Consider the following 16,409-nt stretch of genomic DNA (forward strand, 5'->3'; position numbering starts at 1 on the left):
GATTCATTCATTCATTCGTTTATTTTTGCAAGCATAGAACTTTATTCTTTCTGCTCCTTACACACCCGTTACTCCCCAACCCTTTCTGTTGGCTATCACCTCCCTGCCTCGGTGTTTTGGTCATTTCAGGTATTAAAACAGCCTAAATCTCAGATATGAATAAGTTGAATTTAATCCAAATCATAAGTTCCATCGTAACCCATTTTCAAATTTCTTTTTTACCTTAATTTGTGTTTGCGTTTGAATTTCAGGATTTTCCCACTATTCCTTCATTTTGCTTTAATGTCTTTTGAACTTATTTAGGTAATGCCAGATTTCCTGAGGTGTATTTTCCATGTAACACAGTGCATACATTTTAAGTGTACAGCTGAATTCGTTTTGACAGATGTGTACTCCTTTGTAACCATTGCCCTAGTCAAGGTATAGGACAGTTCTGTTTTTTTCAGAAAGTTCCTTCATTTCCATTTGCGGATTTGACAAAGCTTTTTAGTTGGTACATAAGTGTTTTATTATTTTGTAGTGTCCTCTGTGTTTGGAATATTATATAATTTTTATAGGAAGAATTAAATATTCTTTATCTTTGTTTCTATAGTTCATTGTATCTTTCAAAATATTTTCTCTCTCATGGTTGTCCGTTTTTCCCTTCCCCCACTCTCTCTACCCTAGTTGGGAACCACAGGGCTTTTTTCTTCCTCACCTATGTAACCCAGTTTTTGGCAGTTAAGAAATACTTAGTAAATGTTGATTAAAGTAAGCTAAGTTTCGGAGAAGTATGGATGTGCGGCCGGGGCAGAGGGCGTATAGCATAATGCTTAGGAGCAGAGTCTTGTTTTCCAGTACTCATTAGCTGATGTGACCCTGGTCAAGTTTCTTATTTTCTCTGTGCTTCAGTTTTCACATCTGAGAAGATGCCATAGTAGTATCTACCTCATAGGTTTATTGTAAAGATTAAATGAACTAATATACACAAAGCACTTAGAACAGTAGCTGGCACTTAAATGCTGGATAAGTATTCGCTGTTATTAGTAATTCTTCAGAGTTTGGGGAAAACCAGGTTTTGAGAACTTTTTGTTGTTGCTTGAACTGGGGAGTCTGTATAACATCCGGACTTCTTGGATACTCAGGTGAAAAGAATCTAAGCTGGGAATGGACTGTATCAGAATGACTTGATAGAGCTGTTCAGAATTGAGGTAAAACTACCCCGGGCTCACTGAGCCAACTCTAATCTTCTATGGTTTTCTGTAGCTGCCTCTCTGTATAGATTTATATTTAAATATTCTCACTTCTTACATTCAAGTTTCTGCCCCCAAATCTACAAACTTATTTACAGTTGCATCCATCTTTCATCTTTCTTGTTTTTTTTTTTTTTTTAAAGAGGCATTTTTACTCTTGTATACAAAGCCTTGTTGGTAATTCCATCAGTCAGCATCTCATGGGTTAGACCGACCTTACATAGGCACTAGGGATCCGAGGTGAGCAAGGCAGATGGTCCCAGCCCTCCTGGAGCCTACGTGCCAGTGGGCAGGACAGATGACTTAAAATGTAATTATCATAAATACAGTGTGATAAGCACTGCTGGGGTGTATAGAGAGGGCTGCTGTAGGAGCATAATTATTTTTGAAACCATGGGAGGATAAAATGGCCAAGGAGAACAGAAACTGAGACAAGAATAGAATGCTGAGGAAGATCAACATTAAAAGATTGAGGAGAATGAATAGTTGCTGGTGGAGAGGTAGGAGGGAAACCAGGAGAGTCTGGTGTCACAGAAGCTGAACAGAGAGAGGAGTGCATCTCAGGACAGAGGTAGTGATCAACAGATACTGCCAGACACCCAGGTAAGGTCCTCTTCCCTCTTTGCTTTTCGCATATTTGGCTCTATTATTTCTTCTCGAGTCCGTGTATTCCTTGTTATTACCTGTTCAGCTCCTGAACTCACGCTTTGTATAGTGAGTTTGGCAGGTGAGGGATACTGCATCCTCTGAATTCGTTGTGTTTCCGAGTGTCACATTAGTGCAAGTTTGGATAACGAGGGACTTGTCAAACTGTATCTGAATCTGTTTGCCTCTCATGGTGGGATGGGGAGAGTTGGGACAGCTAAGGATACTTCTGTCTCCTTTTGTCCTGGTCCAGTGAAACTTGTTCACGTTCAATGACAAAGCAGTTATTCTTTGACTCCACATTTCCTTCACTGTTCTAGAGGGAGTTATTTTAGCTGCCTGTTGCTACCTCTGGACCTCCCATTCAGTGCTAAACCCCCTCAAGTTTGATTTCTTACCTCCTGATTAAGTGGAATCTGAACTTGTAAAGCTAATTAAGGAGCTCCTTGTTGCTATATATAGTGGATTTTGAAGTTATCGCAACTTCTAGGGAGTTTTGACATTGTGACCACTTCATCCTTATTAGAATGCTTTTGTCTTTTCTGAGGCACCACGTTCTTCTGATTTTCTTCCAGTTTCTTTGGCCACTCCTTAGTGTATTTGCTAGTTTTGCTTCTCTGACTCCTAAACATTGGTGTATTGGTTCTGTAGCATAGGCTCTCATCACTTCTCATTCTGCATATTTCCTGGGTGACCTCATTCACTGCTGTGACATCGGTTACCCTAAATAAAGCTCTTGGGCAGTAAATAAGCCATATAATACTGAAATAAATCTATAAAGATTGCCATGTTTTATCTGTACATTTTAAATGTAAAGTAAAATCATCTGGATCACACAAACTTCTACATATCTGTGGATATCTGGAATGAACTCATAAGTGCAGCAGTAATTGAAATACTGCTGTCATTTAGGCTAGAATCAAACTCAAATCTTAGGGGCTATCTAGATTATTTGTGTGTACTCAGAAAGCATAATTTTTATATCCTTTTTATTAGCTGGATGTGGGAATTTATACGTAAACAGATATATTAAGCATGGTTTAAAAATCAGTTTACATTATCAAGCTTTAATTCTGTGTAGTGTTGCTTGTAACTTTCTGAGCAGTTACCCAGATTGTGGTAAAGGTGTTTCTAAATCTTGTGTCATGTAGTTCCATGAACAGTTCCAGTGGATTATTTTGTTTGATAAAGACTGCCCTCTTGTGGTTAAAGGAAGCTAAATGTTTCATAAAACTAGTCTTTCCACTTACATGAAACCTGTGGTAAAACAATGTAACAGGAATGCAATACAGTAATAGTATTGTAATACAGTATTTTTGCTCAGAAATATCTGTGGCCATTTTGTTTTTCTCCATTTTTTTTTCTCTTGGGTTTCTTTAGTGTGTCTTTCCACATTTCTCTCATTCTGTCTGTGAACATTTTTTTATTAAAAATTAGTGAATTAAAAGAGTCAAATGAGAATGAAAAGATGGAAAAATATTAAGCAATTGAAGGGAGGGGAAGTACACCTAAATGTAGACACAGTAAAAGAAATAAAAAGACTAGTTATACATAAAATTAATAAAAACCTATGGAAAAAAACAGTAATGAAAACAATGAAGACTAAACTGGAAAAATGTTTGTAGTAAATGTGACATTAAAGGTTTTAATATATTTAATATGAAAAATAGAGCTCAAACAAGTTGTATGTAAAAAAGTGGACAATGGTCATGAATAACCAGTTTATAAGTGAGGAAATGTAGTAATTAAAGCACAAAAATGTATTAAGATCCATAATGGTATTCCATAAAATGGTATCCATAATATTCCTCCTGTTACTTCAAATAAACAAAAAAATCAGTTTCATCTTTGGAGCATACTAGTAAAACCAACTAATTATTCTGAAAATTAGGGAATAGGTCAGAATTAAGTACTTATCTTGCTTTTTTCTATGTGAAATTGTGTGTACTTCAGGTAACCAAATAATACATAGAGGAAAGCATTTTTTTTTTTAAAGAAGGATTCTAGCCTATAAATGAATAAGGAATGATAGACTATCACTCTTTTTCAGCACTTAAATGAGTGCAGGTAGTTCTCATCAGTGTTTACTAAAACAATTAGATTGGAATCCTGGTGGGAAACCTTGTAACAGTTGGATCAGGTTACTGGCCCAAATTTTAGTATAGGGCATTATTAACTATTTGGGATTAAAATAGTGGGAAAATCAAAGGGCAGGTAGCCTGAGAAAAGTAGGCTATCTTTTGTATTTTTCGTCCCCCTGGGAACATTTTAGATGAGGATGATAATAGAAATGTGAAGTGGCAAAGATTTTTATATATACAGTTGGTTAATAATAACAAAAGTTACCTAGGTGGTAACCTCAGTCACTTGGGTTAAGAATATGGCAAAATGTTCTACTTAATGTCCCTGTCTGTGAGGGTGTTATGACCCTCCCCAGGGGGGCATGAGGGATCGGGCTTTAAAGCTTTTAGTCACTTTTGTTATCTCTTAGAGCGATTAGATGCAGGTTATTTGACCTCTACACCTACACTTTGAAACACTTTCATATTTTGCATCAATTAAAAATGTTTTTTCTACTGAAACCGCTTGATTACATTCCCAGCCTTGACAGAGAGCACCCAAACTGAGTCTCAGTCAGGCATCATTATATGTTGGTATGGACTGTAGAATATTTGTTCTAAGCACTTGATGCCATTTAAGAAAATCAAACAGATCCCTCATTTGTACCATTTATATTTGTGTCATACATTTTAGTAATTCACAATTCCCTAATGATAGTAGCAGAATGAAATTTAATTGCTAGGTGGATGATTGTATCAGTTTCCCTAGAAATCCTTTCTGATTTTCTGACTAGGGACAGCACAACATTTATTGCACAGTGTTTTTTATTATATCAACTCCAGTCAGTGTTTTTCAGTATGTTTTACAAAAACCTCTATATCTTTCCACTTTCCCCAAGCAGATATTGTAGCATCAGAGTTCCTCTGCGAGTCCAGTGGCAATATGTTTCTTTCCAGCAACCAAAGGGATTGTTTGAGGGCAAGTTTTATGTTGGAACTGAACATGCCTGAAGTAGCAACTAAATACAGAGATCATTTATATCTATACCAATGCTTTCAATGCAGTTTTCTGTTTTTGCCAATGAGTTGTACATTTTTCACTCTTTTAACTTGTTGGGAAAAAACAAATTTTGTTTAGGTCCAGTTGTGATTTTATCTGGCAAATCATTAAACTACTACTTTTTGTAATGGAATAAAAACAGTATATTTCTGGTGTTCAGATTTTTTGGTGATGTAGTCATTACATTTTGTAATTTTACTTTTAAATTTGATTTTTGTTTAGATCAAGTAACTTACTGTCTTGTGTCAGGGTCATTCAGAAAGAAATATAAGTGTGTAATGACATAAAATATTTAACCTCAGTAGATAAAAAAATTTAAATTGTTATATATATATTTTAAAAATAATTACCAAGTATTTAAAAAATGATATATAAATGCTGGTTAACGGTAGAGTGAAACTCCTATACACCTAGTGGAAAGCACTTTGGTAGTATTGTATATTAAAAAGAGCTTTATGTAGCAATTCTACTTGTTGTAAAACTTTAAAAATGATCAGAAACACTTGGTGGCATTTGCTAAAGTTAAAAAAAAAAGAAAATAGCATATGTTTATAGAGAATTTAATTTACTACATCCCCAAATTCTAAGCAGCTCAAGATAAAATAGTCTGTTTAATATTCGTGGCCACTCCATTGATTATAGATATTGTTCTTATTTTCCTTTTACTGATGAAACTGAGGCTCAGAGATTAACTTTACAAAGTTACAGAGCTAATGGTAGAGGCAGGAATAAAATTAAGACCTATCTCACTCTAAGCATGTGTTGATAAATGTCGCGATATATTACCTCTTTATTCAATCTGAATGTGCAGCCATAGGAAATGGCTTAAGTGATTTAGGATGCATGTGTATGTGTGTGTATGTATGTATGTAAATGTATATGTGTATATACATTCAGTGGAGTATTATGCTGCTATGAAACGTATTATAATAAATGTCTTAAGATTTGCAAAAAGGGCTTATGATATACAAACTAGTGGTATATGCAGAAGAATCTCAACGGTGCAAAATGTTGGAAAAGAACGTGCCAAAAGTTAAATCCTGTTCTTTCATGGCAGAATCCCCCATGCATACAATTAAACAAAACCTTTTTGTTGTATATTCTAAATTTTCTAGAATGATTATGTATTGTCATATATTCATATATGTCATATATGTCATGTATTGTCAAAAAGGGGAAATCCTTTTTGCTGTATATATGGTGTTTGTGACTGTATATACGTTCAACTCAGCACCTAGAATCAATTTGTATGTGGAATACCATGAAATATCATTGGAAGTTGGTAGAATATTAGCCTAATTAACACTAGAGTTTGAGAAACACAGTTTGAGAAATACTCAGGACTAGGCCCCACTAGGATCTTGTTTTTCAGTTTTATGTTCTTACTCATTATCAAAGACAGGGCCAGGAACCCATGTCTTAAGGTATTGATTTAATTATAGACATACATGGGGGCTGACATTTTCATTAAGCTAGTTTTGTCACATATCAAAAGAGACTGCGAAAAAGGTCTCTATCTGATTTTTATGCTTGATGGTCCCATCCCCCTCTTAATGAAAATAGCAAGTGGCATTTCTGCAATCCTGTTTTTCTGCAATCCTGTTTTTCTGCCTCAACAAGTAATAACCTACCCATCATTCAGCAGAGGCATAATTTTCATCATTCCAATGTATATTTTAGTTAACGAAAGAAAAATTTTTCTTCATTGAACTCTTTGCTTTATATAAAGCTTTATTATTACCCTCTTCAGTCTGGGGAATTAAGAATTCTGCCATCTAAGCTCAGGCTATGCTGGATAACTTCTCTGAGTGTTACTTTCCTTCCTGGTAAAATAGACATAAACTAATCCTATGCCGTGCTCTGTCTTGAGGTTGTTGTGAGGATCAAAAGAAATAGAATGCCTTTGCAATGTTTGTAAACCATAAGGCAGTTATCAATATGTAGGAATTAAAGGAAAGGTATAAAACTTTTGCAGTTAGGGGTGGTAGTACTTGTGAGTGTATGAGTATATTTTAGAGTGGTTAAGAGTATCTGTGGAAATGAAAGGAGAGTCAAGTGATTTTTCTGGGGAAAAGCATTGCAGGAGGAGGGAGCCAAGTACAAAGCCCCTGAATTTGGAATGAATGTGTTATGTTTAAGGAAAGGCAAGGTAATGTGAGAAAAGTGAGACACAGTTTCTTGTAGAATCTTTTAAACTGTATGAAGGAATCCAGATTTTACTTGAATTTTAGTTAATTTTAAAAAAGTGATAGGGAGCTTAAAACCAGAGGAATAATGTAATTTAAGTTTTAAGATCACTTGCTGTCATGTGACTAGACAAAGTGAGTCATATTAGGTATAGATTTGGCTGTATACAGCAGTTACTTAAATGATTGAGAAATTTATTTCTCCTTCATGCAACAATCTGGAGGTACAGTCAGTCCATCATTCTTAGGATATGCCCTTACTTGTATGGTTCAGAATGGCTTGTCACCTCCTCTATTTTCAAAACAAGCAGCGTGAAGAAAGGGCCAAAGAGGGATATGCCTCTGCCCTTTGCAGATCTGGGCTGTTGGAATTATCATTCCCCCTCATTTTCTGTTGTCCAGAACTTCTATTCCTTACCTAGTTTTGAGGGAGGCTGAGAGAGGTCAAACCTCCCCCACCTGCCCTGCAAGTCATGTTCTCTTATCATTTATGGCTGTGTAACATTCAATAGTGTAGATAATACCAGTTTCTTTACTATCCTACTATTGGATAAGTAGCCTCTAATTTTTTTTTCTTTATTGAGTAACAATATTTTCTTAAATTCTCTGTTGTTTAAGTACTGTATTATGTGTACATATTCATTACATGGAGTCATTTATTGTTGCCAAGGTTTTGCTATCCAAATTAGCAGAGGAAAAAAGCATTGAAATGTGACTTTCGTATTTGATTGTTAGTAAAGTCAAACATTCTGTTTCTTTTTCCCCCATAAATTTTTATTATGAGATACTGAATGTGTACATAAAAGTAGACACTATAATGAATATCTTTGTACCGATCATCTAGCTTCTATAATTATCAACTTATAGCCAATCTCACTATATTTAAACCCCTATCCAAATTTCTTCCTGTATAATTTTGAAACAAATCCATACATCATACAATTTCGTCTCTAAATATTTCAGGATGCAAATGCCTTTTCATTTGGTTTTTATCCAGTTGTGTTAACTCTTTTATGAATATCTGTTCATGTCCGTGGCATATTTTTCTTCATTTTCAGTAATTTTACACATTTTTGGCATATGAGTGTAGATGATAAAGGCCTAGTGTTCTGAATGGGCCTTAAGATGGATAAAAGTAATAATAAGTTAAATTTTGGACATGTTAAGTTTGAGATGCTTATGGAACATCCAGTGGTGTTGGTATTTAATTTGAAAGACAGTTATATGCAGACTGTGCTGTCGCTTTCATTTATCAAAATAGGGGAGAGTGAAGGTTTGGGAATAGACGATGTTATTCAGGGAGAGTTCTTGGAGTGAAAAGCAAAAGCTGCAAATTGGTGCTTGTAAAATATTTAAGGAATGGGCATAGAAAAACACAAAGAAGAGTAAGAAGGAACATTTTGGAAAAAAGTAAGTCTGAGAAGAGCAATGTCTCGGGAGGGAAGGTTAATACCATTGTCAGATGTAGCAGAGAGATCAAGGAAGATGACAAACATATTTGTTGGATTTCTCTATAGCGGACACAGGACGTAGTGTGCTGCAGTGGTGCAAGATAGCCCTGAGTTTGAATCCTGCCTACCACTTCTCTTGCAGTATTATGTTTGGAAATTTACTTACTGAGCATTAGTTATCCCACTTTTCAGATGGACGTAATGCTTCCCTTATAAGGCTCCTGAACTGATAGAGGATGTATAGATACCGTGTTTACCTGAAAATAAGACCTAGCCGGACCATCAGCTCTAATGTGTCTTTTGGAGCAAAAATTAATATAAGACCTAATCTTATTTTAATATAATATAGGACCAGGTCTCTTATAATATAAGACCGCATCTTAATTTTTGCTCCAAAAGACGCGTTAGACCTGATGGTCTGGCTAGGTCTTATTTTTGGGGAAACAGAGTAGCACTTGTTTATACCTTCTTCATAAGTGGTAGTTGCTGATATATTGTGGCACTTGAATGGCTGATCTAGAATATCTGACTTTAATGATTTCTATTACACAAGTCCTGTATCTGCTGTTACTAACTTGCAATATTAGTTAATATTCTTTTGTTGGTTTCCTATAGATTCTTGAGAATTGGTTCAATTTTAGCTTTCACTGGCATCTTTTAATTGCCAAATTTTATTTTTTAAATGGTAAGAATGGGAAGCTATTTAGGTATAAGAGTTTCTGCCTAAAATTTGGATCTTAAAAAAAAGTGGAAACCTAAAGTTAAGTTAAAATGTCATCGGTTCTCTTTCCAAAAAAAAAGGAAACCAGAATTGACTTAAAAGAAATTATTTTAAACACATTTGCTAGTGGCACATACCCTTAGTTTTTCTTTATCTGAGAATGTCTTGATTTCTGCTTCATTCTTGAAAGATATTTTTGCTGGATAGGAATTTGGGATTGATAGTCCTTTTCTTTCAGCACTTGAACCTGTTCTCCCACTGCCTCTGCCTTCCATGATTTCTGATTAGAAAGCCATAGCCACTTGAATTGTTGTTCTAAATGGGATGTTGTTTTTCCTTGGCTGCTTTCAAAAGTTTTTGTTGTTGTCATCTTTTGTTTTCAGTAGTTAGTTGGCTGTGATATATCTGGGTATGGATTTCTATGACTTTATGTTGTTTGAGATTCATTGACCTTCCTGAAATTGTAAGTGTATGTCTTTCACCAAATTTGGGAAGTTTGCTGCTGCTGTTTCTTCAAATGTCTTTTCTGTGCTCTTCTCTTTCTCCTCTCCTTTTGGGATCTGATGACGTGAATGCTAGACCTTTTGATGACGTGAATGCTAGACCAGAGTTATTTATATGATTGTTCATTTATATTTTCTATCAATTTTTTCTGTTCATTGGATTGGATAATTTCTATTGTCCTATCTACAAGTTCACTTCTTCTTTCCTCTGTTATTTCCATTCTGCACTTGTGCTCCTCAAGGACATTTTGGTTATTGTATTATTTAGTCCCATAATTTTGTTTTACACACACAAAATAATAATCTTATTTATATGCTGAAACTTTTCTTATTTAAGAAGATTTTTTCTGATTTCTGGAAGCATGGTCATAGTGGATTTAAAGTTTTTTCTGATAATTCCAACATCTGTGCCATCTTTGGCTTGTGTGTAGGTTGTCTTTTCCTTTGTGAATTATTGAGATTTTCCTGGTTTCTCATATGTCAGGTAATTTTGGATTGTATATTAAATACTTTGATGTTATGATACTCTGTCTTTTTTAAATCCTATGGAGAATGTTAAAAATTTTTTTTTTTTTTTTTTAGGGATGGGAGGATTTCTTAAGCAGGGCTTTGACCTTGTTAGGTTCAGATCACGTTTCTATCTACCTTCTGTGCACTAAAATTTCAACGTCTGATTTTCATAGTCTTTGCTGAGCCGTTTCCTATATGTCCTGCATGTGTGCCACCTGATGGCTAATTTGGGAACACAATACATAGTATGTTTAGGGTCAGACCCACATATGCATAGCCCTGAGGTGACCCCAGGAGTGTTTGTAGAACTTCTTGTTATCACTTTCTTTAGCTCCTTTCTCTTTGCAAGTTCCTTGGTACTTTCTGGCTTCAAGAGACCCTTCTCCCTTATCATGTGACTTAGACAACTGGGCTTGTCATTTCTCTGTTGCCACACACTTACACAACTGCATCTGCCTTTACTGAAGGATGGTTGAGAAAGAATATAAACCATGGGGATTTCCTTCACACTTGTGGGGCCAGAAGGGAACCTCTTTCTTGGAGGTTTAGGTCCCTGTCTAGACTTTGCTGAGATCATCAATGTCACAGCTTCTGCCTTTGTATTGCTTGGGGACAGGGGCCAAGAGAAAGGGGGAAAAGCCCCAGAGGATCTCCCCCCACTTTACTGCTCCTCCGATCAAAAAAGAGATGACTTCTCTTGGGGCATTTCTGCCTGCACTCAGTGTGCAGTTCTGAGTTTGGACTGTCACTGACTTTAGGCTGAGTGGTCCCAGAGGAGTCAACACTAGGGAACTCACTGTTGCATCTGTAGTACGTCTAGTGGTGTTCTCCTCAGCTAGCTGCTACCGTTCTCAGAGTCTTCAGGTAGCTCTGCATTCCTTCTGTCCAGGTTTTTAGTTATACATGTTCAGCGGGAGAGACAGGATAAACTGCTTACTTCATTTTGATTTAGAATTTTTGAGCATCCATGCTGTTCTAGGCTTTGTTGGAAGTGTGAAGATCAATGCTCTTTACGGTGCTTACGGTAGATCCACAGGTAGGCATGGGATGTAGGGGTGGAAGCAGAAAGTAAACAATTTCATGTTATGCACTAATAATGAATAGTTCAGTTATTAATCTTTTCCATCTAGTTCTGCTTCAGGATTTGACTTGTTTGTGACTAAAGGAGAGAAGATTCTGTTTACATTTCATTAATTTCCCACTTTTCTTATTACCCCAGAATATAAGGGATGAAAAGTCTTGTCTCTGGATATGTATTTGCTGGATGAAATTAATATAGTTATAAGAATAAGAAATATAATTACATATATAATTATAAGAAGAACTTACAATAAGAAGAAATAATTTATTATTATATACTTGTTTCTCAGGTCTTAGAAAAATACCCCAATACACCTATGAGTCATAAAGAAATTCTTCAAGTTATCCAGAGAGAAGGACTAAAAGAAATCAGGTGAGTTATTTAAATATTATTAGTAATTATAAACTTCATTTGAGTATTTTATAGTATACAGCAGTGTACTTTAATCCTAAGGATTGATTATTTAGTAATAACTGCACTGTTAATTTCTGATTTATCCAGTTGTCAGATCTTTGGAGTATTCAGTTATAGTACAGTTACAAAAACAAAAGTAAGTTGAAAAAACTTCTTAGAAGGTAGCTATCTCCACACCCATGCACTTTAATTCTTAGGAAGGCCTGGAGCCATCTTCAAGCCTTCATCTATCAATTCAGGCCTTTGACTTAATAAGCTTGGTCATTAGCAGATAAAAAGTACTCTAGTGCAGGGGGAGTGGTGCTAGAAGTAGACAGTCAAGGAAGAAATAACCTTAGCTAAAAAGAATAAAATGGAAAAAGATATATAAAGAGTATATATTAAAACAATAGTTTTATTATGTTCAAATATACAGCAGCCTGGGTCAACTAATATAGGACCAAGGACAAAATACACTGTAATTCCTAAAAGCCTTATGATATTACGATAGCATGTAATAGTCACTGTTCATAATCAAGAGACCCTTTGTCATCAAGAATGTTAAAACTATATTCAATTATGTTAAGGCAGAAATCTGGGAGTCTGCATTTGGGATATTTTCATTAAGATAGGAAAAGGTTGCGGTGCTTTCAAACTGCTACTAGTTCTCAACTGGGGGTAGTATTGTGTAACACCCTTAGGAAAAATGTTCAGAATTTTGGGGGGTTGTTTTTCATTGTCACAATGACTAGAAAGGAGGGCACACTATGGCATTTAATGAGCAGGTTGCAGGGATGCTAAATGTCTTGCATTGTGTTGGACAGTCCTTCACATTGAAGAATTCTTCAGCTCAGATATCAGTAGTGTTCCTATTGAGAAATAGGCTGATATATTCGTAAAGGGACAGCATATTTTTTGATAAACAGTTATTGCATGTGCTAAGTTTTAATTCTCATTTTCTTTTCTTTAACATGAAATTCAATTTGAGATTTTTTATTGGCCTTTCTTTGCTAACTCAGTTTAATAAAGTTTTGTTTTGATTTATGGCCATATATCAGTAGGCTGGGACTGAATTAAGTTCGCTTTAATAATGTGAAACAGTGAAGTATAAATTGGTATATCACACTTTATATAGTGAATGTCCCTGAAAAATTGTGTGAACATTTGTAAATTACAACATTAAAATGCATTTAAAGTATTAGCTTTTAAACATATTTTTGTTAATTATTTAAAAGATTTATTGATGATATAATTGTAAACTTTTATTTGAATTAGATTAAAAATAAAGCATAATTCCCATTTCATCACAGATCAATTTTTACAAGTCTACAGGACAAAAGGATAATGATTATTGTGACTGAGAGGAACAGATTCTGCTAAGATATCCTAATATCCTTTAATTAACACTATTAGGTCTTATTGAATAGGAATGAGCTAGAGATTTCATTCCTTTTCATAAAATTAGACTTGATACATACTGGAGAAATAGGCCAGGAAATCTGGTATAAAGAGATCAGACTCCATCTGTCCCTTAGGTCAAAATGCCAATTGTAGGATTTATCATCCAGCTCTAACATAATAAGGCTCTGTGACTTTAAACTTGTCATTATCATTTCTGGGGAGCAGGCAAGAATAGTAAATAAATAAAGGATAGAAGGAAGAAAAGGAAGAACTTGTAATAAAAAGACGGTAGAGTAGAGTCGTGAAAAATAGCTTCTGGCTTCACTTAGTGACAACAGTTTACGAGTAGCTATTCTTGGTTAAAGTACATTGTGGTGGTGATGCAATTACATGACCACAAGGCAGTTTTTTCTTAGTCACCAGTGTCTTGTATTTAGTCAACTCCTCAGGACTTTTAGTTCTTGCCACTCTTACTTCTCAGCATTATTTAACACTTCTGACTACTACTTCCTTCTTGAAACTTTTTTGTTACCTGACATGTCCACAAACACTGCTGCTTTCCTTCTTTCCTCTCTACGCTTTCCTTCACAGTTTTTTTTCATTACCATCTCTCAAGCTTACATGCACTTTTGTCCATTCTCATAGATTTAAGTATTATTTTTGGTTTGTCAGTTTCCAAATATGTAGGGAGGATGCTTCTCACCTCAGCGTTTTTACATGCTGACCTCTTAGCAAGAAATATGTTTTCCCTCTTAATTCTTATTTATCAGGTGTCAGTTTGAATATGTCTTTTTCAGAGAATTTTGACACTTGCCGGTCTACATCACATTTTCCTTTTTTAGTTTATTATAGTGTTCTGTGTCCTTTCTTCATAGCACTTAAGGATTAAAATTAAACATTTTTGTGATCCTAAAAACAAAGTCATACAACTTCACTATAGCTTATATTAAGCTGGGTCCACAAGGGCAGTGACATTGTCTGTTCTTCCCCTCCCACCCTCCTTATAGTGCTGGGCAGATGATAGGTATTGAAAACCTACTTGTTAGCTATGGTCGTCTTACAGTCTTTAAAGTTTTTAGACAGATTACGGAATGAAATCGATACTGTGCTTATTGAGGATGTGCTGCTTTCTACAGTGTTGTTTTTATTTCTCAGTCCTCAATACATGGCTTTTCCTTTTCCCTTTGTAGTTTTCCAGCTCTGCTCTCTCTCATTTTGAAGAAACTTGCTTAATTTTGATTATTCCATACTAGATGTTTTATTTTACAATATATTTAAGTGGAAACAGCCCAAATGTCCATCAACAGTTGAGTGGGTAAATAAAATGTGATATATACATTCAATGGAATTATTCAGCTTTAAGAAGCAATGAAATTCTGATATGTGCTACATGGATGAGCCTTAAAAACATGCTAAGTGAAATAAGCCAGACACAAAAGAACAAATATTGTACAATGCCACTTATATGAGATACTTAGAAAGGCAAACTTATAGAAACTCACAGAAAGTGGAATAGAGGTTACCAGGGGCTGAGAGTAGGGGTATAATAGGGACTTAGTTTTTAATTGGTACAGAGTGTTTCGGGGATGATGAAAAAGTTCTGGAGATGGATAGTGGTGATGATTGCCTAACATTGTGAATGTCCTTAATGCCACTGAATTGTACACTTAAAAATGGTTAAAATGGTAACTTGTATGTTATGTATATTTTGCCACAACCAGCTTTCAGGGAGGCCCCTCCATGTCCCTAGGTTGTGATTCAGATTTCCATGGAGAAGGTTGGGCTGTGGTCCAGTGGATTACAAAATTACTGGTGCTGTATGTAGCCTGGGGTCACATAGGAAACCGCCTCTTGGGTACTAGAAGAACTTGCTGGAAAGCCTCTTGCTGGGCGCCTGTCCAAGTCACTGGGGTTCCAGCTCAGGCACCAGCAGAATTTTCTGGGAAGCTACCCACATGCGTTCTGCTGAACCTTGCTGAAGGGTGAGTGCCACTGAGTCCCTCACTTTGAGTCCCTCACTTTGCTGGGTGTGTATGCCACAAGAGCAAGCAGGCAAGAGCACACTAAAACTGGAAAGAAAAGTCCCCTCTCCCGCCTGCCCCCTTTCTGCAGTGGCACTCTACTAACAAAACTTAATTTTGAGCCAGTTGGCAAAGGAGAAGTATTGTAGGGTCCAGCTCTGCTGTCACAGAGAAAGGCAAAGAAAGCTGGATTTAGAACTAAAAGTCAAATTGATAACTGGCACAGAAGCCTTTAGTTGTTATTTCGTAGAATAACTGAGATCATTGGTCCTACATACTTTTGTTTGCTTGATTTCTTTCTGTCTGCACCCCAGCCAAACTGATACACTGCTGTTCCCTGTAAAGGATCTAAGATTTTCCACCCATAGCACATTGAGCAATCTTTTATCTACCATGTTTCCCCAAAAGTAAGACCTAACCAGAAAATAAGCCCTAACATGATTTTTTAGAATCACATCCCTTGAACATAAGTCCTAATGCGTCTTTTGGAGCAAAAATTAATAAAAGACCTGGTCTTATTTTCGGGAAAACACTGTATGTCTTTATGTTTATAGTGGGGTTTTTATAGATAGTATATAGTTTTAAAAATCCAATTTGAGAATCATTGACATGATTAACTTTAGTCTACCATTTTATTTTCTGTTCTTATTTTTTATTTCACCATACCCTCTCTACTGCCTTCTTTTGAACTGTTTGAGTTTTGCAGTATATTTTATTTTTTTGACTTTTTGGCTATATCTCTTTGTTTTTTAAGTGGTTGCTTTAGAGTTTATAGTATACATCCAAACCTTTTGTTGCCTTCTTAGAGTTAATATTTTACCACCTTAAATAAAATGTAGAAGCCTTAAGAACCATTTTAGCCCTTTTCTCATCCTTTATTTCTATAGTTGTCACAGGCGTTACATCTCATACATGGAATTCCCCACCAGACAATGTCATTAAATTTTGATTTCAGTCATAAATGGTTCAAAGACTAACAGTATTTACCCAGATGTTTACCATTTCTTTTGTTCTTCCTTTTTTTCCTAAGTTCCACATTTCCCTCTAGTATCATTTTCCTTCATCCTGAAAAACTTTCCTTTTAGTATTTCTTATAGAGCATGTCTGCTGTTGATGAATTCTCTGTTTTCCCTCTTCTGAGAATG

General features: G+C 35.6%; 1 protein-coding gene across 2 annotated transcripts in view; it reads left to right on the forward strand.

The window, feature by feature from the left end:
- Positions 1 to 16,409, forward strand: part of ASXL2 (ASXL transcriptional regulator 2) — a 119,489-nt gene that overhangs the window by 23,888 nt on the left and 79,192 nt on the right. The window contains exon 2 of one of the 2 annotated variants that reach the window (XM_081068223.1): positions 11,739 to 11,821. The exons of the other annotated variant lie outside the window; for it this stretch is intronic. Coding sequence (XP_080924349.1) covers positions 11,739 to 11,821 — 83 coding nt within the window. The remainder of the gene's footprint in view (positions 1 to 11,738; positions 11,822 to 16,409) is intronic. 2 annotated transcript variants of the gene reach the window in all.

This window comes from Rhinolophus hipposideros, assembly GCF_964194185.1.
Source record: "Rhinolophus hipposideros genome assembly, chromosome: 12".
Lineage (NCBI taxonomy): Eukaryota > Metazoa > Chordata > Mammalia > Chiroptera > Rhinolophidae > Rhinolophus > Rhinolophus hipposideros.